General features: G+C 41.2%; 1 protein-coding gene across 3 annotated transcripts in view; it reads right to left on the reverse strand.

The window, feature by feature from the left end:
- fbln2 (fibulin 2) overlaps positions 1 to 25,296 on the reverse strand; it is a 76,966-nt gene that overhangs the window by 12,986 nt on the left and 38,684 nt on the right. For all 3 annotated transcript variants that reach the window (XM_031731739.2, XM_039612414.1, XM_039612413.1), the window contains exons 3-10: positions 24,751 to 24,874; positions 23,741 to 23,870; positions 22,597 to 22,777; positions 18,424 to 18,633; positions 16,690 to 16,812; positions 13,910 to 14,011; positions 5,332 to 5,466; positions 2,032 to 2,169 (exon numbers count right to left, since the gene is read on the reverse strand). In XM_031731739.2, the coding sequence (XP_031587599.2) occupies positions 2,032 to 2,169; positions 5,332 to 5,466; positions 13,910 to 14,011; positions 16,690 to 16,812; positions 18,424 to 18,633; positions 22,597 to 22,777; positions 23,741 to 23,870; positions 24,751 to 24,874 (1,143 nt within the window). The remainder of the gene's footprint in view (positions 1 to 2,031; positions 2,170 to 5,331; positions 5,467 to 13,909; positions 14,012 to 16,689; positions 16,813 to 18,423; positions 18,634 to 22,596; positions 22,778 to 23,740; positions 23,871 to 24,750; positions 24,875 to 25,296) is intronic.

Genomic DNA, 25,296 nt, shown 5'->3' on the forward strand with positions numbered 1-25,296 from the left:
GTTACAGCCTTTTTCCAAAATGGATGTGAATGTCCTTCAGTGATGGAGCTTGAGAGGTTCTGCAAAGAAGAATGGAAGAAATTGCCCAAAAATAGGTGTGCCAAGCTTGGAGGACCATACTCAAAAACACTTCAGGCTGTAATTACTGCAAAGGTGCTTCAACAAAGTATGGAGCAAAAGCAGTGTATGTACATGTTTTTTATTTTATTCATTTTGTCATTATGAGGCATTGTGTGTAGAATTTTGACATGAAAAATGAATTTAATCCATTTTGGAAGAAAGCTGTAACATGACAAAATGTGGAGGACAGCGATTACTCTTTGGATGCACTAAATAGGCTAAGAAACCACTGCTTTGCTGTGTCTTCTAGATCACGATATATAGTCCCATCCATCTAACTCATTTACTCTCCTAATCTTAAAAATTAGTGAGGGCCCCACTAAAGCTCTCCATGATATAATAAAAATCTCTGGAGTTTCCTACAGTTGTTGGCGGGCATTCAGAAATGTAGGTGAGACCAATTCCTGCAAAAGCTTTCAGTAATCAGGATAAAAGATCTACATGATGAAACAGAAAAATTGGATTCTTCAACAAAAATTTTTTTTAAGTCAGGATACCAGTGTATGAGTAAACACACATCACGCATGAATAATGATGAAAATCTGATGGATAAAATAACAGAAACATAGCACAACTAAGGAGTCTGGCTTTGAAGTAACAGCGTCAGAATCAAGAATAGAGCCAGTTCTCAGTAAGGCATCAGTGTGCAAATGCAAACAGAGCTTTAACAGATACGAATAAGTCAAATAACAAGTATTTCCAAAACACACTGAAAAAGCGAGGGCCAAAGGAATCCTCCCACCCTCAGTGACAGATCTGTGATGTATGTGCAGTCATCTGCAGGGAGTCATTACCACTGATGATTACTTGCTCTGCTTTGGCTGTAGATCAGCGAGGTACATGGGGCAGTTTTATGACATCAGGAGCACCCAGAGGTAAATATTATGTTTAGCTCATTTGCAGTGAAGTTGTCCTGCACGGTACTGAGAAAAGTGCAAGTAATCTAAAGAAAATTGGATTACATTTTGTTTAATCTTTGTGTTAGTACAGTGATTTGTGTTGAACAAGAGAAAATCTGAAGTGTTGTCAAATACTTTTTCACAGATACAGCGCGACATCTTGCTATGATAAAGAATCCTTTAAAAAATTCCTGAATCCAGAGGTGGCCTCAGCTTAACGCTCTGAGGGCTAAGTCATCATCAGTGCTTTCATCAACCCTAATGCTAACTGAAGAATATGTCACTTCTGTTACATTACTCTCACAAGACTCACAAGAAAGAAAGAATCATAATTAAGAGGTAAATGCAAATCCATAAGTTTTTGGGTAGCCTTCCTACCAAACAGATACAGAAGTGAGCTAATCACATAAAGAGGTAAGAGCTTTTACCACTCATCGACCACTGTGTTTTATCATGTGTGTAAACTGTGTCAGAAAGATGACGTACACAGACTTGCTGCCTTTAATATACATAGACTGATCAAACGTATTGTTGTGCATAATCACTGCCCCAAAAGACCCATGTTAGCAATCTCTTGATATCAGTCACCAGCAACGCCATCGGAGGTTAGGTGTATGTTTTTAGTTTGGTTAACACTTACTCCCTTTTAACCCCCCTTTCACCTATTTGGAACACCCAGAAAGCTTTACATAACACATTAACTGTAATACAAAAATGAAGAAAAGACACTTGATTTAAAATCTTTTAGTTTGAATCTCTTAAGAAATATCAAGATAGTTAAAGCCTGGTTAAAAGACAGTAAAATATCAAGAATCTGAGTAGTACTGCAGCATGGAAAAACACACAGACACAGGCACAATACAGAGTAAGTTTGATGGATGGCTCTGCTAAAGAGGCTCATTTTGCTTAAGATTTGTCCTTACAAAGAATAGGACCAACTCTATCAGCTGTTTACTGGTCCTGAGTTAGGATGTAATGTTACCCAGCCTGGAGAGCATGGACAGTCTCTTACCAATACAGTTGCCATGAGAGTCCTGTGTGAAGCCGCTGATGCACTTCTGTTTGGGATTACACAGGAAAGAGCCCACTGTATTCTCACACACAAAGCCCATGCCACAGTTATGAGTTCTCATCGTGCACTCATCAATGTCTGTAAAGAAAGAATAGATTTGCATTAGTTTATCTGCACAAAGCAATCTCTCAATGCATTATGCTGTTACAAGAGGCTCTGTAAATTTAGCTTGAGCTCTCAGGTTGTTAGTAGTACAGCAGGGGGCACTGTGACTCAAGCACAGAACATTTACAGACACTTTGTCAGTGATTAACTGGAGGGAAGAATTCAATGAAAACAATTAACAGAAGTTGAACAGAACTTCTTAAATGACAGTTATTGAATCTCATGAGCAATGTGAGAGTTTTTTCTTTTTTTTTCATGCCGCAAGTAGTTCATTTTATCCTGGGTCCTCTGAGCAGGAGGTCTTAATTTGACTTTTCTCCGTTGTTAATATCAGAGGGATACTCTTCCAACATTCTGTCACTGCTTTCATATAACTAATTACTTTCTTTGCCTGCTGGATGGTTTACTAGATAATACTACCTTCATGTTATGCTTATACTGATTAGTCCTCTGTGACACGAGTCACGTGAGCTTCAAAGTGCAGCACCACCTACACAATCCTGCTCTTTGGTTGATTATCTTGTAACATACTGAACCTTGGTATCTGCTCAAACCCAGACTTTATGACGATTTGCTGAGTGAGCCTAAATTAAGTGACTTTGGGTAATTGTTTTTGTATTAAAAGTAATCAAAGATGTCATGTTGTCTGAACAAAACCTTTATATGAAATATTTACCTATTAACATACCAGAACAACCCTTTAAGTTGACACATAGGTAAGGTCAAAAGTTTTAAAGGTTTGCAAGCACTTGAATCACAGAAGGACAGTTTGGTTGGGATTAAATCCACCCAGAACTGTATTTCTTCTGGTTTATGTTAGCGCTTGCTATTATGCTGACACAGACCATTTGCAAGACATGGATCATATGATACCCAAACACTCCAATAAATAAGATGGCCATTTTCAAATATTGCATTAGCTAATGAAATCACCAAAACCAAAGAGCATTGTTAATTTAGAGCTAGCTAGCTAACACTATACGAGCTAATGAAGGACAATAAAAACAACAGCCAAATTGGGGATGTGGTATTATTCGGTTTAGACAGGCTGTTGTCCAACATACACAACATAGAATATATAAAATACAACATAATACTACTGTCAGTCTTGTGTATATCTTGTAATTATTTTGGTTGATGCAGGCTTGAACACTGTCTGTGAGTACATGCTGCATACCAATGTGACTAATACTCAGTGAATGTATTTAGTCTCTTTTAAGATGCAGTTCACAAAGTATGGCAGGAATATTGTAGTGAAAATGATTTTTGCATATTTCTACATCACTAGTGTTAATTTAATCTAAATAGCGAGGAAACACGGATCTAGGACAGTACAACAGCAGCAGCACCTATTGCATTAATAATGATGCACTATAGTACACTGCAGTCTTGTATTCATGGATTTATGACCCCTAAAGGATTTTCAATAATATGTGTTTTCAGTAATACCACTAAAAAGATCAGTAGAGAGGAGGGGGTGACAAACATTAGGACCAGAATGGCTTGTGTGTGAATCAATGATATACTGCCTCAGTTTGAGCCAGCATGCTGGACTTGCTTGCTTCTTGTTTCTGGACCCTCTTAAAATTTCTGAAAAAGTGGCAACAGTGAGTCCCACACTCCAACACAAACACGAACCCCAGCCAAAGGTAAGTGCCAAGATGTGGAATTACACCAGAGGTAATGTTGAATATCTCACAATAAGAAGACAGCAGCTATACCTCAACACACATAAATATGTGTTCGATGAAATGTTTAAATGTAAAAAAATTTCAAATTATTTTTTTCACATCTGTAATTAGATTCCTGTAACTTTCTCTTTGCATAATTTTTATTTTTAGTGTCAGTGTCTGATAATTTAATGTTTAAATGAAGATGCCTCCCTATACATAAGGCAATTTTTGTCAGCCTCTGTACACAAGCCTTTATTGAATATATAACACTGATGCTGAAATTTCTACAGCTTCACAATAACTACATTAAACTATAAGAAATATGGCTCACCAATGCTAGTTTAAACCAAGTATTTTCTTTAGCAAAACTCCATTGCTTTTTGTTATTTGTGCTGTAAATGGCTACAGCACCGTATTGTTGTATTTTTGATGTAGTAGCTGCTAAGTGAAAAGAAATGAGAGATGCTCAGTGCATCAAGCCCTCAGCAGCCTAGGCCTATTGCAGCAGAACTAAGGGGTGGTTCAGGATCATCTGAGCCAGCTCTAACTGTAGACTTTATCGCAAAGGAAAGTTTTACTGTAAACTTAATCTTGTCTGACTCCCAAATGCAAACTAGGAACTAGTTCTACAGAAGAGGGGTCTGAAAGCTGCAGGCCCTGCCCATTCTACTTTTAAAATACCCCAGGAACCACACGTAAACCAGCAGTCTGAGAGCAAAGTGCTGTATTGGTGTGATATGATACTATGAGGTCTTTAAGACTTGATTGTGTGGCTGAGTACAACAATCTCAGTTTTATCTGAATTTAGAAGCAGGAAATTAGAGGTCATCTGAATGGCACTGAAAATGTATGCCTTCCAATAATACTGCCTAAGGGAAGCGTATATAATGTAAATATTGCTCTCAACATTGAACCCTGTGGAATTCCGTGATTAACCTTCGCGTGAGCGGAAGACTCCCCATTTACATGAACAAATTGGAGTCTATTAAACAGATATGATACAAACCACTGCAGTGCCGTACCTTTAATACCTTTATTTCAGAGAGTTCTTATCTCTGTAGTAAAATATAGTTATCACATACATAGTGATCAGAGACCATAAGAAGAGCATTTGTAGCCTTCACTGGTGCTGTGTCTGTACTATGATGAATTCTGAACGCCGAAACTCTTCAAACAAACCAATTCCTCTGTAGATGATCTTGATGGTTCTTGAATTACTCATTCATAAAAAGAAGATTGGAAATTGGTCTATAATTAGTTAAGACAGCTGGGTCAAGTGATTTTGCTTTTATATCACTGTCCTTGCTTTTGTTTTTACAAAACCAAATCATCCTGAAAATAAAAAAAAAATCCTGCATATTATATTGAAGAAGACATAATTTCCACCAGCTATTTCAGAGGCTCTGGAAATGACTGCTGGGTAAATTGGTTTAATGAAACACATCAGGAACAATGAACTCACCCTCACAAAGACTGTTCCGCAGCTGGTAACCAGCAGGACAAGTGACCTGCAGCTCACACACAAATGAACCCACTGTGTTCACACAGCGCTGGCTGGGCTTGCAACTGTGGGCACCAGTCATGCACTCATCCACATCTGCAGAAAAAGACAACGGTGACTATGTGTGAGACAGAGGAGGGAGGGAAGATAACAGGGGGTGCATGAATATGATGTGGAGGTGAGCTTGCTGATGGACGGGTCTCGTGCATAATTTTGCCCCCGTGCTCAGGCTCCCCGAGTGTCACAGAAATCGAGCTCAGTGAGCTGGCAACAGATGGACATCAGCAAAACTTCAAATGAAAAGTCTCTCTTATGCCTAAGAATTTGTGGCAGAACAGGAAATTACAAGTTTTTGCTTTTGCTTACATGAAAACCATCTAGCTGGGAAGCCTCAGGCATGAAAGCCATTCAATGCTCCAGCTAAAAACCAAGAGTTGCAGTGAAATGTACAGCTGAGCTCATTAATACTTCAAAAACAATAAACACACTTATGACCGTGTGATTAAATGTATTAAAGGTGTAATGACTAACCCAGAATGAACAATCCCCCACATCTGCTCAGTATTTGATTGTCTGTTAGCTAATTATCAAAAAAATATCCATCCATCCATCTTCTTCCGCTTATCCGGGGCCGGGTCGCGGGGGCGGGGGCAGCAGCCTAAGCGGAGGAGCCCAGACCTCCCTCTCCCCAGCCGCCTCCTCCAGCTTGTCTGGGGGACACCAAGGCGTTCCCAGGCCAGCCGAGAGATATAATCTCTCCAGCGTGTCCTGGTTCTGCCCCGGGGCCTCCTCTGTTGTTTGGGGGCTTCTGCCCCCTGGTAGGGTCTTCCATGGCAAATTGGTCCTAGGTGAGTAACCAGACAAAGAGCAATTCAGAAGACGCCTATGAGAAGACCATTAAGGGAACAGTTCACCCTGCCCGGGATAGGGTTACTGGGGCCCCGCCCTGGAGCCAGGCCCAGAGAGGGTGCCCGAGGGTGAGCGTCTGGTGGCCGGGCCTTAGTCCATGGGGCCCGCCCAGGCACAGCCTGAAAAAAAGACATGGGGTCCATCTTCCTGCAGGCCCACCACCCGCAGGAGGTGCCGTAGGGGTCGGGTGCATTGTGAGCCAGGCGGCGGCCAGGAGGCTCTTCTACCAGAATAATTGGAAGAGAAAACTAAGTAGAAGGGGAGAAACAGTCCTTAGCTTGAAGAATACCACATCATCTGTCAAACATGGTGAAGGCATGTTATGGGATGGGCCTGGTGTTTCTTGATGATGATGATAGAAGTAGTAAGCTGAATTTTTAGGTGTACAGGTGTGCACTCTGCTCAGATTCAGCCAAATGTTGCTAAATTAATTGCAAATTCCTTCACAGTCCAAATGGATAATGAGCAAAAGCGTTCTGCAAAAGCAAGATTGTTTTCAGGGCAAATAATTTGGATATTAATCAGTGGCCAAGTCATTCACCTTGTCTCAACCCAACAGAGCATGCTTTTCAGGTACTTGAGAAAAAATTGAATGCAAAGAGACCCACAACCAAGCAGAAAATGAAGGCAGCTGCAGTAAACGCCTAGCTCAGCATCTCAGGGGAGGAAATGGAGCATTTGGTGATGTCCATGTGTGCTAGGCAGACACTAACTGCAAAAAATAGCAATCTTTATAAACTTTATAAACCTAAATGAACCCATAATCTATTAACCCAGCTGTATTACTGCTGTTACTTCTGTAGGGAGGTGCACTTCACACTGCTTTGTAGGTAGATATGTCATAAACCCCCCCCACCCCCCACCAAAAAAAAAAGTCTGTTTGTCCTTTCTCCAGCCTTTAGGGCTACAGCTGAGGTTATCACTACTCATGACTTAGACCTCAGAGGGTTAACATCCACCAGCTCATAAGCTACCTTTAAAGGTTTAGGGTCAGGGTTCGGTCAACATCCACCTCTTTTTAGAGGTAATAATTTAAATGTCTTCAAACTGGAACACCTGGAATAAACAAACTTTACTTGAAAGATAACGTTTAAAAATGTGTCTATTTACTGCAGCATGTGACCAATGGATGACCAAGTTGAGTTTTGTTTGTTCCTTTGTAATATTTGACTTTGAAGATGTCAAATTGAAAATAACAGGTCTTGGCAAAAGCTACATGATATTTTGCTTGTTAAGCGTGTTTGTGTGAAATGAAAAAACAGTTGAGAGCCTTTAAATCTTTATCAGTCAAACTGTGCAGCAGCCAGTAAACAGGCGCTGTTGATTTATGACACCGGTGGCCTCGTGCTGAGACAGTGGATCGCCGCTCTGTCGTGGCTCGTCTTTATCAAACGGCTGCATTCCCTTATCATGCATCGCATGCGAGGCCGATTAGTTGGATGTACTGATAGGGTAACACTGGGATTATTGTGTGTGTGTGTATGTGTGTTTGTTTGTGTGTGGCAGCCATCCACATTTGAAGATCACCCCAAAATATGGTGCATTCCACAGGGAACCAGACAAAAAAGGTGTTGTACAAAATATGCTGGAGAAAACAAAAATCTGGAACAAGAGGGAACATATTCTCCTGTGCTCCCCGTGTGTGTTTGCGTGCCAGCAATCCCTTTTTGAAAAGTCTTTGTCGACTTTCAAGTTTTTGCCATTGAATAAACTGTGTGCCTTACAACACCTTCCCACAGGCAGCAGCAGGAGTAAAAACACTGATCTGAAGTTTTCAGCGTGTACCTGGCTGTGTCACATCCTGCAGCTTTTTTCCTGTTAACCTCATAAAACCGCACCTCATCACCTCTCACAGCTCAGAGCGTACTTTATGGTATTATATGAGCCCTCTGTGGAGCTGCAGCAAATGCATTTGTCTAAATAAAATTAACAGTTTTCCCTTCTTGAGCAGCGCAGTGGTGACAAACTTTGGGAGCTATCTTTGCAAATGTCCCCATTTCTTCCTCAACTGAGAGACATCTGTTATGAACATTGTAGGGAGGGATATTTCCAGGGGCAAAATCCTCCTGAGCTCATAGACCACCCCTTCCTCTGGGCGCTGCTGGCCTTCAAGCACAGGGTTAGACAGGACCGTTTCCAAGGTTTGTGTATTGCCAGTGGTGCAGAAAGTCTCCTTCCACCACAGCGCTCTGGTGGCCAGCACTATTTCCAGTTTGTCATTCAAATACGAAAAAGCAAAGGAAATCGGGCCTACTGCTTCAATGTCCCTACACCTCTGCTGACTTGCCCCGTGGAGACAGCCTCATTACACAGTAAAGCAATCCAGTACAAGGTGGAAACAACTTATTTTTGAGAAATACAAATGCTTAGTTGAATGGACGAGGGAGACAGCAGTTTGAGAGGAATTCCATCAAGAGCGAGCACAGGGAGCTGTCCGAAAGGCACCACAGATGAAAACACACACACACACACACACACACACAGTTTTTCCTACACACTTGACCCAGCAGACAATGAGGTATTTATTTATTTTTTATTTTTTTAAGGTCAAGCTGCAGTGAATGAAGTCAGCCTTGGCTTATTTGCTGAACTAGTTTTAAACGTGGAGGTTAAAGTTGCACGCCATGAGCCTGATTCCACTGTCGGCTGTGACAGAGGATAAATTAAGGCAGCTAAACCACACAGAGTGGTACAGATGGATTCAGGTGTATACCTGTTATTTGGGTATGTTTTTTCAGGCTTTTACGATTTGCACAGATGCAACTTTAGTTTCCAGGTTTTTGTGTACAGACGCTGAAAATGATAAATTGATGAGCCAAAAGATCGTGCCCACTGACAGAAAATAAAGCCAATAATTTTGATTCAGTGTTGTCGATGTTAGTGGGTCCGAGCAGCGAAACTCCTCAGACCCACTGAACTGAAAAGTGGGGTGTGCGTAATTATTCAGCCCCCTGAGTCAATACTTTGTAGAACCACCTTTTGCTGCAATTCCAGCTGCCAGTCTTTTAGGGTATGTCTCTACCAGCTTTGCACATCTACAGACTGAAATCCTTGCCCATTCTTCTTTGCAAAACAGCTCCAGCTCAGTCAGATTAGATGGACAGCGTTTGAACAGCAGTTTTCAGATCTTGCCACAGATTCTGGATTGGATTTAGATCTGGACTTTGACTGGGCCATTCTAACACATGGATATGTTTTGTTTTAAACCATTCCATTGTTGCCCTGGCTTTATGTTTAGGGTCGTTGTCCTGCTGGAAGGTGAACCTCCGCCCCAGTCTCAAGTCTTTTGCAGACTCCAAGAGGTTTTCTTCCAAGGTTGCCCTGTATTTGGCTCCATCCATCTTCCCATCAACTCTGACCAGCTTCCCTGTCCCTGCTGAAGAGAAGCACCCCCAGAGCATGATGCTGCCACCACCATATGTGACAGTGGGGATGGTGTGTTCAGAGTGATGTGCAGTGTTAGTTGTCCGCCACACATATTTGCATTTTGGCCAAAAAGTTCCATTTTGGTCTCATCTGACCAGAGCACCTTCTTCCACATGTTTGCTGTGTCCCCACATGGCTTGTGGCAAACTGCAAACGGACTTCTTATGGTTTTCTGTTAACAATGGCTTTCTTCTTGCCACTCTTCCATAAAGGCCAACTTTGTGCAGTGCACGGCTAATAGTTGTCCTATGGACAGATTCCCCACCTGAGCTGTAGATCTCTGCAGCTCGTCCAGAGTCACCATGGGCCTCTTGGCTGCATTTCTGATCAGCGCTCTCCTTGTTCGGCCTGTGAGTTTAGGGTGGACGGCCTTGTCTTGGTAGGTTTACAGTTGTGCCATACTCCTTCCATTTCTGAATGATGGCTTGAACAGTGCTCCGTGGGATGTTCAAGGCTTGGGAAATCTTTTTGTAGCCTAAGCCTGCTTTAAATTTCTCAATAACTTTATCCCTGACCTGTCTGGTGTGTTCTTTGGACTTCATGGTGTTGTTGCTCCCAATATTCTCTTAGACAACCTCTGAGGCCGTCACAGAGCAGCTGTATTTGTACTGACATTAGATTACACACAGGTGCACTCTATTTAGTCATTAGCACTCATCAGGCAATGTCTATGGGCAACTGACTGCACTCAGACCAAAGGGGGCTGAATAATTACGCACACCCCACTTTTCAGTTATTTATTTGTAAAAACTGTTTGGAATCGTGTATGATTTTCGTTCCACTTCTCACGTGTACACCACTTTGTATTGGTCTTTCACCTGGAATTCCAATAACATTGATTCATGTTTGTGGCTGTAATGTGACAAAATGTGGGAAAGTTCAAGGGGGCTGAATACTTTTGCAAGCCACTGTATGTCAGCAGGACTCTTGGGGCTCTGGTCGCTCATTGCTTAAATTGTTCTATAATTATAAAATAGAAAGTTTTACCTCAACCCATCCAGTCACCAGAGGTTTCTTGCTGTTAAAAGGGAATTTTCCCTTCCTACTCTTTTCAAGTGCTTTCTCATAGGGGGTCATCTGTTTGTTGAGGTATTTACGGTCTTTACCTTTCAGTATAAAGCACCTTCAGGTAACAGTGGTTGTAAACCAGTGCTATGTAAATAAAACTGAAGTAAATTTCATTTACATTCCTTTCCAGACATAAACAACCCTGTTGCAAACTGAATGACTTGATTTTCTGAGAAAAACACTAAAATATTGCCCAAACCTTAAGGAACACCAGGAACGTTTGTATGGGATGATGATATTAGAGTCAGATTAGAGATTACCTTAGCCTAGATTGGACTATGATTCAGAAGACATTGTTGTCAATCAGTGTTATCTTCCACAAAGACAATCTTGGCCATGTAAGTGTCCAGATTATGGCAGCAATGCAACCACAGAGATGATAACATAGTGGGGTATGATTACTATTTAGTGGAGGATGTCATCCATAGTTATCATTCAAGTAATAACTCTGTAAGCTTTCGATCTCCACAAAACACTCGAAGGAATGCAAAACAAATCCAGTCCTGCCCGCAATGGTTTGTTTAGTCCCAGTTCAGAAAAGGGTGAAGGTGTCAGCCACGTGCACTGGAGCCGACTGTGTGTGCATGTGTGTGTGAATGGGTGTGTGTATGTGTGTACACCCCTGGGATGTTCATTTGTCTGAACCACACATGTATCATTCAAGTTGTGCATAAAGCCTTCTCTTAAAAACAGTCTTTTCTTAAAACACACATCTCCATGGGAAGAACTGTGTGCTAAAATATTACCAGTTATTCACATTCATATGCAGCTGAAAACATACAGCGAGATCAGAAAAGCAGCTGTATTTACCCTGTAAACCTGCAAATTAAAATATAACAGTCTTGATAAGGGACGACTCACAGGTTTTCTGATGGAAGTGCTTCCATTTGCTAAACAAATTACAGAAAAGTGCAAATGATCCCAGGTGTTAATACTTTCACAGTGCTTTCACAGTCTGATGCACCCTCATTTCAAAACACTCAGGATCATGTGCAAATCATTTAAAGTCTATATTCCATTAAAAATGATAGAGTTCTACAGAGGAACCATTGAAAGCATCCTTTCCAGCTGCATCACTGTGTGGGGCGGTAGCTGCACTGACTATAACAGAAAAGCTCTACAGCGCATTGTGAGAACAGCTGAGAGGATAGTTGGTGTACCACTCCCCTCCCTGCAAGACATCTACACCACCCGCCTTACCCGCAAAGCCATCACAATTGTCAACGATGCAACCCACCCCGCGCACTGTCTGCTTAGCCTCCTGCCCTCCGGAAAAAGATACAGAAGTCTCCGCTCCCGCACTACCAGGCTCACCAACAGCTTCATCCACCAGGCTGTGAGACTGCTGAACTCTCTCCCCTCCCGGCTCCCAGCCAGCAGAACCACCAGACTGGCAGGAGTATAGGAAGACAGACTGGACCCCCCCACACACACACACACACACTCCACAACAAGGACACACTCTCTACATTCCTGACTGGAAACGACTACCTCTGCATTACAATTGCACACACCTGCTGCTATATATTTTTAGTATTTTTTTAGCACTATTTATATTATTTATATTACTATTACTGCTGCTACAGTCTTATGCTGCATTAAAACAAAAACACTTACCAACCACAACCTGGGACTACGTCAAGTAGACTAGTACACTACTTTCCAGGGCGCACTGTGGAACACTTTATTATATGTTATGTGTAGGTCCTGTCTTGTTATATCCTGTATGTTACCTAAATGTTGTGCATCTGCACTTTATTGTTGTCTATGTCTACGCATGGGACAGTGTGAAACGTAATTTCAATTCCTTTGTATGGCAAGTACATCTGAAGAAATTGACAAATAAAACTGACTTTGACTTTGATGATAGAGCATATGAAACCCTCTGTGTTGTATCACCTTTTCTTTAAAAACAGTGTTTTTGCTTCATAACAGATTTCAGCTGTTCCTCCTTTTTTAAAGTCAGCAGTCTTCTAATAGTTGCAAACGGTGGTTTGACATTGTCTTGCACAAATAAGCAAGTCCTTTCCTATGGCCCTGAAAAAGATGGAGGCATATGTTGCTTCAAAACCTGAACACATTTATGTACTTAAGTTTCCTTCACAGATGTGCAACTAACTCATTACATGTGCACTAATGTGCAATCCCCATACCATATGTATATTTGAACTGTGGGCTGAAACCAATCAGGTGGTCCCTCCAGTTTTTAGCCCACAAAGCCTGGAGACCATAACCTCCAAAAATAAGTTCAGCCCCTTTATGAAATGCTTTGCTTGCATTAAGTTCAAAATGAGCATATACTTTATTTTGCACTTCATTCCAGCATAATATATTTTTTGTTCATTTTACACACCTACCCACCCACCAAGCATCAACAGCAAGTACTCCAGAGTTTACTTCACAGTCTACTTATATATCTTTCAAATCCTCAGCACCCCCTCGCAAACATGACCTGTCATGGTATTTGCTTTGTTTCATTCCACTCTGCACTAAATGTTGCCCACCCACAAGTCCACATGTGGGAGCACTTTAGGGAAAGAAAGTGCTCACTTTGCTCACTGAATGAAATGATAGGAGGGAAAACATTTCCTCTAATTTAGTATTATCCTGTCTGGTAACAGACTCAGCACTTCCAGCACACACTTTGTTAATTTGAGTGATTTTGCACCTATAGCCTCCTACCAGTGTCCCGAGCTACCACACAAACATGCTGAAAGAAAGGTAGCTGAGTACATACACAGATGCTGTGTGTAGTGTTTGATATTGCAACAACTGCTCCCACAGAGTAATTGGCTATGGTTGAATCATGCTTGAGGCGACAGTTTCCACCACCTAACATTGGGAGCCCAATCAGTTGATGCATTGTTTAGTATCACGAGACTTTCATGAGTGACTGAATCCAATTAAAAAGTGCCCCGACCTATGGACAGACACTTCATTTCACTGCAGCTCTGTCATCCAGCCTGTATATATTTGTTCATTTATGCATTCACTGGGTTTGTTGTTGCTGTTAGGTTGCTTGTTACCTTGTGGTAACCAGGCTTGAGGGAGACAGCTTAAGGGATACATATGAGCTTTGTGAACCACTCCAATTACTGCCAATGGTAATGTGACAAGAAAGCACGGCGGCCCTTACCTTCACACATCCATCCATCTGTCATCAGTGAGAACCCCGGGAAGCAGGAGCAACGAGCCCGGCCTGCCACGGCCGTACACTGCTGACTGCAGCCACCATTGTCTGCAAGAGACAAGCAGCGTGATTACAGTCGTCTCTGCATTCCACACAGCTACACCTCCAGGGCAGTCATTTGCAGTTATGTTTCTCATCTTTGTGCTGTTTCTCTGTTCTCTTGCTCTCCCGAGGCTACGATGAACCCCACCTTCCCTCCCGCACACTGATCATTTGCTCCCTGCTGGAAGGAGCCTCTCATGAGCCATCGCAGTCACACACCAGAATCAATTCTCCCTATTTAACAGCTCAATAGCTCTGTCACAAAGAGGCATGGGCCAGGAACTGTTTCCCCACAATCTCTAACCAACACATTCCCCTCTAAAGCTCTGTAGCGGCGAAGGCCGCTCGATACATCGATCAGGATCTTCTTATAGCTAACAGAGACACTTTGAAGGAGTGGAGGCTTTCACTCAAAGCTGGACTTTTGAGCTTAAGGGTTTGCAGTGCTCATCTCCCACTGACATGATTAGGATTCTGCTAATGAAGCTGCTGACAGCTTAGATGAACTAATACTAATCAGTTTATTAGTGAAAACATGTTGTGAGGCAGCTCTTCCTGTTTTGACCTGTCGTAACTCTGGAATGTTTTGCCTGTGAGCAGTCAGGAGGCGCTCACACACATCGTGTTAGTAAAAGCAGATATATATGACTTCTATAGACAGAGTTAGAAAGTGAATGCAATAGTGATGGCATGTACATTTGCCCACCATACATAAAGCCGTAACTCATTCTCACCACATATTACACATGTTTGGACACATTTTGGCAAGGTCTCTCTTGGAAAAGAAATTTTAAACTCAGTGAAAACTTTTACTTTTAAATAAAGGATATTAAAAAAAAGCTTTAACGTCTTAACATCCACCATGTCACAGGCTACCCGTTCAGAGCTAGTGTTGGATTTTGTTTTAAGCCTACAGGATGTGTTTTTGATGTGTAAGAATGATATACATAAATATATATTTGTGTCCTGATTGCAAGACTGACATTAAAAAAAAACATATTCTGATTGCTTGGGTCATCATTTATGATGGCTTACAGCACACAGGGTTCAAAGACGGGATTCAAAGGATCAGTGGAGAAGCATAGCAGAGCCAAAAATCATGTTTCATATTCTGACATTGGTGATATTGATATATTAAGTTAATCTATGAATAATATAAGAGGCCGGCTGTGTGGACTGCAAATGTTCTCTCTTTGATTTTGGTATATTTATAACATTTATTGGTCCAATATATTATATTAGACTTCATTATTGCTTTATAGACCTCCCTCTCGAATTGTTTGAGCTGTGTTTTTGAGCTCCTGTCATAAATCTTTTCCAGATATGGCAACATTTTAAGGGATAATTGCATTGCAACTTTTGCATTTGCCTTTAATATCTTTGCTGGCCTCCTTCATTATGTCTGGAGCAGTTTATCCAGTTAGCTGAATGATTAGGTACACCCAAAAAGGGGGTTACATTGTTTGGGGGTTTAATAAGAGCTTAATCTGACTGCGAAACACAAATAACATACAAAAAATGTCCACGAATAAATGCTCTTGAAAATATGTTGTCTTACAACTGAAATTACCGTGACAGAAATAATGGAAAAAAGATAAGTCGTGTGTATGGATGCAATAAAAACAGCTTGCATTCATCTCTCCAGGTTACACAGGCGACAGATTACTAACCCAATATTTTTATTTTATTTTTACTGCTACACAGAATGCAGAAAATCTAATATTATAAAAATAACTTTTAACACAAGAAATCAAGAAAAAGTTTGAAGCATCAGGAAAACATATGGACATGACCTACAAAAAAAGTGTCCTTTCATCGTGCACAGTGTGAGGAGCCACACCATATGCTCACCTACAACCACATTTCCACTCTTTATCCCTCGGTTGCAGAATTAGACGAAAATATAAGAGCCCTATGAAGCTTTTTTTATTAGGACATGGCAGACAGGGTGTGACCTGGCTGGACTATTGCCTTACTCAAGTTAATTATGCCACATGTGTGAAAGCAGTCCTGTGGGTCTTAGTTAAGAATAAAGTTGAATTTCTGAAAAAGATTTAGAGAAGTTAGACACAACTGCAACAACTACAATGCAGTTTACGATATCTTATTGGAAATGGGGCAAAAATGATCCAGATAGCAACAAATGTGACACACATTTAACCTTTAAACCTGACTGATGAAGCTGATTCAGGGTCTACCTCATATGGGCTACAGTTCAGGTGACATTTGCTCTAACCCTTGAACCAAACTCACAGCGAGTACGTTTGAACCCAAGGGTTAGACTTCTCTTCAAAAGACTAATCAAAGACTGTTGCAAGCCACCAAACACCTGACAGTACTGTTACCAAGATGTATGTTCCAGATTATGGTCAAATGCATCTGCTCTCTGGGGATCAGTTGATGTTTCTAGGGCGATTCTTATATAGCACTTTTCTTCACCCAAGCACATTTTCTATGTAGTGCTTTTTATCTAACATTCACATACATTCAATACTCCAATGAATGCATCAGAGAGCAACTTGAAGTTAGTATCAGCAGCTCAGGATTGAACCTCCAACCTTCTGATTAGTAGATGACCTGCTCTACCACCTGCCTTACAGCCACCTCACTGCACATCAGAGCTACTTTCCGAGACAGGTTATCCCAGTGATGTCATTTTCATTGTGGTCCAGTGTTTAGATTACCTGCACATGGATTGAGGCTAAAGGAGCTGGTGGTGGTTGTAGCAGTTTTAGTGGTAGTGGTGGTGGGGGAAAAAGCTGGGCCTGCGTCAACTTCTCTGAGTCCGTTGTCCTCCTTGGAGCTCACTGCAGAACAACAACAGCACAGACTGTGAGAAACATGTAGCAGTCCAGCTAACCGAAGCTACTGCATTCGTACCATTTAATGTTTCAAATATATGCAGCAAATTTGAAAACGTGCAATATTCCAAGACATCATTTGACCCATGCTGAGTGTTTTTGTCATTATACTCGTTTATGGAGCAGAGAGAGTTCTATGAATAAATGAACATTTTTATTTGAGGTCGTAATGGGTGGATTTTTTATACTCCTCTTTAAATATCTTTTCCCCAAGGGCCATAAATATGATGGCGATCAAATCTGGTGTTGGTTTAACCACAGCACAACCATAGATTAGCTTACTGAGATTTCTGCATTTAAGCTTTTAGTGGCAGTCAAATACTTGAGTTTTTTTTGCCTCATCTCGTGTCAGTGAATTCTGAACACGTGGAGTTTTTTTAAACCAAAGTAGCACAGGGTCAAACAAAATATGACAGGCACAGAATTTCAAATAATGTGACAAATGAAGTAATTAACACAACTCATTATATCCAGTGCTTAGAACCTTGGTTCCTGACATGCATGTAAATGTTACTTTACATCTACCACCCACCTAAGCACTGTTGCAGCCCAAGAGCCCCACACCAGCTCATTGCTCTGCAACAATACTTTAGGAACAACTCGAGTATGTGACTCACGTGATCCCAAACAGCCTAACCTGCCCTTAGAAGACCCCTGGAGACACTGTGTCCATGTCCTGACAGGTCTTGGACACAGTGGGCATGTGGGTTTTATGTCATGGCTGATTGTTATACACCACTCTATATGATGACCAAAGATGTCACAATGGCGCCATAACAGTGATCGTGGCTCAAGAGTTGGCAGTTCGTCTTGTAATCGGAAGGTTACCGGTTCGAGCCCCGGCTCAGACAGTCTCGGTCGTTGTGTCCTTGGGCAAGACACTTCACCCGTTGCCTACTGGTGGTGGTCAGAGGGCCCGGTGGCGCCAGTGTCCGGCAGCCTCACCTCTGTCAGTGCGCCCCAGGGTGGCTGTGGTTACAATGTAGCTTGCCATCACCAGTGTGTGAATGGGTGGATGACTGGATGTGTAAAGCACTTTGGGGTCCTTAGGGACTAAGTAAAGCACTACACAAATACAGGCCATTTACCATAAAAGGCTGATGTCATTAACCACCCTCATAAAACATCAAAGTTTTAGTACAGCCCTTGCCCTTCGAGAGGAGTTGCGCTCTCTGATACCTTATACACTTAATAATGAGCACTGAGCTCCCTCTCAGCTCATATTCAATCACCCTGCTAGCACCCCAACATAAAGCATGTCCCTACAGTAATGGGAGTAGTGAAATTCCTTTTGAAATAATCTTATGTCCATTCGTCCAAACACATTGAAACCCTGTTCCTTTAGCCTCTATGCAATTTGTGCATGTCATGTTTTTGTGTATTCTGCATGACCAATATATGTAACTACATATGACACATTGTTCAGCATTTCAAACACAACACAACAATCTTGTCAAGCCTTGGATTTCTCTAAAAATGAAATGAAAATTATGATTTTAAAGTTTAAACAGTTTCAGGCTCCATTTTGAATCAACCTGCCAAGACGAGCTACTGTACCTGGTGCACACGAATGTCCATCCAGCTGCAGGATGTAGCCCTGGTGGCAGCCACAGCGATAGGAGCCCCAGATGTTGGTGCATGTGTGCTGGCACAGCTGGCCAGGGTAGAGCTCACACTCATCAACATCCTCCTGCTCCTCCACAGTGTTGGCAGCTTCATCCGTGGAACTGATGGAGAAGGCTTCTTTGGGGAACTTACTGTCTGATACTGGAAGGAGTCCGAGGAGAGGAGGTTGGGAGAAAGTGGGGGGGGGGGGGGCTAAGATTAGGAACCAGATTTTCTGTATTTATTCCAAACACTTATCTAATGAAACTGACTTGAAGACACAAAACAACATCTGCTCGTCCCTTACTAATTACATTCAAAGTGTCTATGTATGTTTATACAGTGCAGTTATACATTTCCTGAAAAGTTTTACATGAAAACAAATGTAAAAAGAGCAACTGTGAAACCCTCACTGCATTTATAGAACGCTTACGACTACCAGGGTTGGTAGGGTTACTTTTAAAATGAGCAAGAACTCGGTGACAGTGACAAGCAAAAACTCAGGACAACAGGAAGAAACCTCTCGCAGAACCTGCATCAGGAAAGGGTTGCGTTCATCGATTTCACATGGAACCTTTCTATCAGACCAACAAACATCAGCAGACACACAAACTGTTTGTGTGTCTGCTAACTAAAGGTCCAGGTTTTGACTTTCTTTCTTTGAATACTTTTCAGAGCTGATACTTTTTCATTTTTGAATCAGTTCTTCAACTTTTACACAGGTCTGTGTAGTTCTGTTTAAGTAATGAATGTCTGTGCTTTTGCCACCTCTGATTACTGAACTGTCTCTCTGAAAATTTTGAAAAAGTGCACTGTGCCTTATACACTTAATAATGACCCAACTTGATTGAGATCACCTTGAAAACAAAATGTTTTATCTCAAATGGTCGATATGCAGATGTAATAAATGTATATTGCTAAACTTGTATGCCTCATTATCCAACACTGCAACAACAAAACTAGACCTCCTCCAGTTTGATTTGATATGGTTTTGAAAACTGGTTCTCTGCCCAAGAAGGTGACAAATATTCAAGCAAGACTGCGTTCAATCTTGTTAAATCTTTATGGTCACATGACTTGGTTGGTCCTAGATCAGCTTTTAAGGCTTTAATAGGGTTACTGTACGTGCCACTTTGGGCTACATTTGTAAAGCAAAGTATTTTTGGACTAAATAAAGGCTGATCGGAAAAAAAAATGTCCATAAATGTTGTGCTTGGGATATAGGTTATTACTCACACTTTGATGCATTTTCCCTTTGTAGTGCAGAAGACATGGAGAGATACATTACAAAAATATAATTTATCAATAATATGTCCAGATGTGAGTTTTAAAAAATATCTCTCACAGTCATTACCTGGGGTTTAAATTCAGAGGATTAAATGTTTCCTGCTTTAATTAAAAGGCAGTGAGTCATAAGACTCAAAGTATCCCCCCCTGGAAACAATTACAGTGCTTCTCATGCAATTTCTAAAATTCAAAATACACTCACACAGTAAAAGCATCTTTCATGCATGCTGTGAGGGTGTTTGTGAGAATTATTACATACAATGAATGGACGTCACCAGTTTTTGCAACTTTAAAACCTTGCAAAGCTCTCAGCAGGTTGATTCCCACTTCAGAATGACATCATTCACTCTTTTTTTTTGGAAGCTAAAGGAAATGAGCTGCAGTCGATTGTTCAAGCAGAGCCTATTAAAGGGCAGGATTACGTGGAATTCCTCTTATGTTGTGAATGAAATGACAGCCTAAAGCATTGAGAAGACCAACCTTACCTCACCATCGTACTAAAAAACAACTATTCCCATTAAAGGACAACCATGAAAATAATGAACTGCATTTCCATGCCGTGTGTCTGTTCCCAATATATAAAACTAAGAAGCCGGAAAAGGGTCTTCCAAACCACAAACTAATGATTATGGAATGATTCTTCTGCTTTTGTAAAAAGTTTTATGTCACCCATCACGATTCTGATGTCATTGATGAAAAACATGCAAATCCCTTCTAATAGCGCCTACAGCTGCAAACAAGGTATGTAGGTCATATTCAGTGAAATGTTAACAAGCAGTCATGTTTTTGCAGATGGAATGAGAAGCAAAGGTTTGCTGAAATGCTTCTGCATTAAACCTGAGCTTCTTGACAACCCGCTGGATCAAAGACAGAGGAAAACTTTGCTGGCCCAAGTAGAGAGACAACAGCCCGAGCTGCCATCTGTTCCTGATTCATCACAGCTCCCCATTACTCTGCAACGGTAATGTGACTCCTGACCGATCAGCCCTGAGCATCTGACATAGGCTTGTATGAGAATAAAATACTGATGGCTCAGATCTGGACTGCTTGCTGTCCCAGTGCAGTTTTGCCAGTAGCCACAAATACGTGAGAAGTTGGTGAGGAGTGTGTATGTCTCATAAACTCAATGTGCTTAACATGAAAGATAAAAACACAGAAACCTAACCCATAACAAACATACAAACAGACAAAAGCTATTAAATGTAAGCCCATGAGATTAAAAAGATTGTGAGTCTGTTTTTGAATGTACACATAGATGTGACTGATCTAAGGTCAGTGGGTAGCTTGATCCAAAGAACAGGACCACAGTAATAAGAGCACCCCTCAGCACACTTCCAATCCTGGGAGCAGTTTAATTATTTGCACATGATGACCTGAAAGGTCCATTTGAGTTATAGACACTGAGCAAGTCAGCGGTATACTGCCGGCGCACACCAGTGAATTTCCTTCAGCCATGTACTCATGCTTCGCAGATAGTCCTGGTACCCTGAGCTTTACATTATTCTAACCTGTATGATCTGCCTGCATGAACAAATTTCTTCAAGTTACTTTGAGATGAGAGTTTTTTAAATTCTTGCTATGTTTTTATCTGGTAGAAAGCACTTCCAGCAATCTCATTAATGTGATGCCATATTAATAAGATCACCATAGATCTCATAGCATCATATCAAAGCTTTCAGCTCCCAGTTTGGACTCAGGAGAATCCAGGATTTTAGGCCTAAAACTTTCCCTTTTGATAAAGCATAAAGTCCTCTCTCCTCTCACCCCCAATCAGTCATTGGAGATGGCTTCTCCACCCTGAGCCTGGTTCTGCAGGAGGTCTCTTCCTGTTAAAAGGGTGTTTTCCTTCCCACTGTCACCAAATGCTTGCCCAAAAGCAGGCCGTTTGATTATTTTCTCTGTAATGTTGTAGGGTGAATTGAACTTAGTTGAACTGAATGTCCTAACTGATGGCAACATTCCTGACTTGCTCACTGTGTTTCTGAGAAAAGGATGGTAAATATGAACACCTTTTCTGTCTCTGATTTCTTTGACCTACAATGACTTGTCTCTGTTCAGTTCTAAAAAGTTCCTACACATCCAGCAGTTAATGTCATCAATGGAGCTCATTATGGAAATGTATTTATTTTTAAACAGACAGGAGCAATATGGGGGATGTAAAATATCTTCTGTTTGTGAATGTATTTGTTTACTTTTTCATACTCAAGTAACTTTAAATATTCTTACAGAATTTTACACTCAATCTCTGTTTCTTCGTATTTTGGATCTATTGCTGCATGACCTCAGCAGCAGATCCACAGAACTGTGACTGGGAAACAAAGACATTCCCTAAATTTCTCTTTACTGACCATCACAAAATAAAAGCAAACATGAAGAGAAATAAAATCTAAAAAAGATGAATTAGACTGATAGCATTTCCCCCGATTCACGTGGGAATGACAATGTGGCATGTTATTTCAAACCTAATTGTTGGACATACTGGAAAGACTGTCGGATGTTGGCTTTCGCTGCTTCCTGCAGCCTATTTTATAAAAAACGTGACATGCTGTGATAATTAACATAGCACCTGCTGAATTTAATGAGCATGTGGTAGGCCATGCACCGGAATGGATCAAAGGGCACATAGCTAACCTCACTAACCTCACTACATGAATATTTTTGTTGAGACAGGAAAGAACAGTTCACAAAGGTTCTGAAACTTTCAGTCATAATTACTACATTTTTTTCTCCGGCCACTTCCTTTGCTTGTTTTTTATTATGCATAGTATAAGTCCTAGCATGTGCAAAGTGCATAATGTATGTGTTTTGGAAATTGACTGTGCAGTGGGTTACAGATACCTTTCCTGGGAAGGGCAGTTGGTCTTGGCTTCTGCTTTCTCCTCAACAGGCTCAGAGCATCTCCTTCCTCGCAGCAAGTGAGGAAGATGTGACCGCATGGATAGCCCAGGTGCTGGTGGGCATCACAACCCCGTCCTTCACTGCGAACACGTAAGCCAAGCACACAGCAGCTGCAGCACACCTGCCAGTCCGCACAACAATAGCATAGCCTGTTAGGAGAGTATCACCGGGGTGTCTTTCACATCTCTAATCATCACCTCACTTTATGGCCCTCTGCTTTTTGCTGGTTAGTAAACATCAGCATGAAAGGCAAACAGATGAGCAAGCTGCTTTATCGCACTGCAAAGGACTTCAGCTGCGTCATGTTTTGTAAAGAAAACCACATGTTAACCTGGCTTTTGCAACCATCCTCTAAAACCCAGCAAGCAGATGACCTAATACCGGAACATTTAACCCTAGAACACTATCGCTATAAATAGTAACACAATCACTAATGCCGGGTGATTTTTACCTGATATAATATAACCAATAAAAAGTAATCAAATATATCAAAATATGACAACACATGACAAATTAGAGTGGTCTTCTTTTACTTTCAACTGTGCCATGTCTAACAAAATGAAAAAACCCCTCCTAAAACAAAATAATGACTCTGGAAAGCTGGTCTTTGGTCCACCCATTCCTGGGAAATTTGAGACTTCCCTGGTGAAGGCACAGGCTCCTCGACACGCAAACAGCTGCAGGAGAGAGAAATCATGTAAATGTATTTTCCCGGGTGTAAATCACCCGGCGATAGTGTTCTAGGGTTAAGGTAAAACTCAACTACTTAGAAACTAGAAAATGTTGCATTTCAAATTAAGGCTTCAAATTCGGCATTAAAGATTTTAATTTAAAAGCTTTTCAGCTGTGTTCTTCAAATAAGTCAAAATTCTAATGTGGTTTCAGTTCAGAATTCATTTGGCAAATGCAACTTTCACTATGTTATTGTGAAAGGAAAAAAAACATAACTTTCTCCTCGCTTCTGTTAACAAAGCAAAACAACAGTGAGCCTGTGCTTGCTTCATGGAGAACTTGGTGGATCTGTTCACCATCTGTCATGACTCAACTGTCTTCCTCTTCCCTGTGAGTCTTCCACTGTGCGTACCTGATAGGAGTCATCTAGACACGAGTCCTGCTCATCCACGTCACAGGTGTCTCCACCTCTGGCTGAGGTCACGCCTAATTCACACTGTCTTTCCTTCACAGAGCTGAGACAGCACTGCTGCTGTGCAACACTGGAACACACACACACACACACACACAGCAAGTATTTTAGCACTTTTCTTGCGCTTCATATTACTCTATATGTTAAAAATAAATTATACGTTATGCATATTAATGTCAACTATATAAATAATGGAGACATAAACAAGTTAGTAAAAGTGTTTACTGAGGTCACAGGTGGTGTCCTCATAGACTTCTATACAACCAGATGGCTTTTTGTAAAAAAGGAGTTGCAAAAAGTGACTTTACTTTTCAGCCATCTTTTGTAGACCGTCTGAAGAAAAAAAGTGTGCTCCATATAACCCAAGCAGCAACAACTTCTAAATTTTTATTTCTGTTCTTTGCTGTGAAAGAAATATCATCCATGATGAATTTAGTGATGGACAATCCTGTGGCTCTGATGTTAACAGGTTAATCCTAATCCCAACCCTTCCTGACTGTATAAGTGAAAGTTGTAGCTTCCAGGTATCTGTGGGATAACTGCTCTCCAACTTGGCCTCTGCAAACTCATTCCTGAACCGATGACAGTGGTCACAGTAGCTCACTATTTTTATCATTCCGTTATTTGTATATGATAAATCAGTTAAATCAGTTATGATGGTATTCTAATATAGTTCATATAAGACAGCGTGCAATGGTTACAATGTTATCAACATTCAACTGCAGAATAATCAAAACGTCTAAATTATAAAGGTAATAATGGTCATTTTTTATTTTCTATGGGGCACTGTAGGAAATGGCAGCAGTGAGAGTTCAGTAATCCTGACTTTAACTCATACTTTGCATAATGTGCAGCACGATGAGTAAGTAGTTCATGTGTACAGTTAGTGTACAGCAGCTACCACAATGAACATTTGAATAACTAAAAATTCATACTTTCATGTTACTTACCTGCAAACAGAGAGGTTGTCAGTAGTGAGCAGAGGCATGTTCTTGCAGTGACCATTTTCAGAAGCCCATCTCTGGCCAGCAGTGCAGCAGGTCTGCAGCAGGTCTTCAGAGGACACACCTGGATCTGCAGACAGCAGACATGCAGGTATGCATATGTCAGCACACACATGACTGATAGAATAAAAACAGTTCAGCAGTATTCAGCAGTATTCTACATGTGTGCACAGCTACGCTGTATGGAGCAGACAGAGGCCCAAAGAGAACAGTGAAAAGATTAAGCTGTCTGACAGAAACATTACTGCAGCAGCCCTCGACGGTGCCTTAAAGATTTCTCCAGCTGACTAAAGAGGTACAGAATACAGTAGTCCATTTTATTTTCCTTTTTGGTCAGGTCTTGGATAACCTACTCAGCTATACTGCACAGTTTTTAAAAGCTGAATGGGAGTCCTTTGGTAGGGTTGTGAATATATACAGGACTCCGGGCAGTGTGCCAGAAGATGATGAGATTTTCTTTGCCAATAGTATATTTTTCCCTGACTGCCATTA

The sequence above is a fragment of the Oreochromis aureus genome, linkage group 5, assembly GCF_013358895.1.
Source record: "Oreochromis aureus strain Israel breed Guangdong linkage group 5, ZZ_aureus, whole genome shotgun sequence".
Lineage (NCBI taxonomy): Eukaryota > Metazoa > Chordata > Actinopteri > Cichliformes > Cichlidae > Oreochromis > Oreochromis aureus.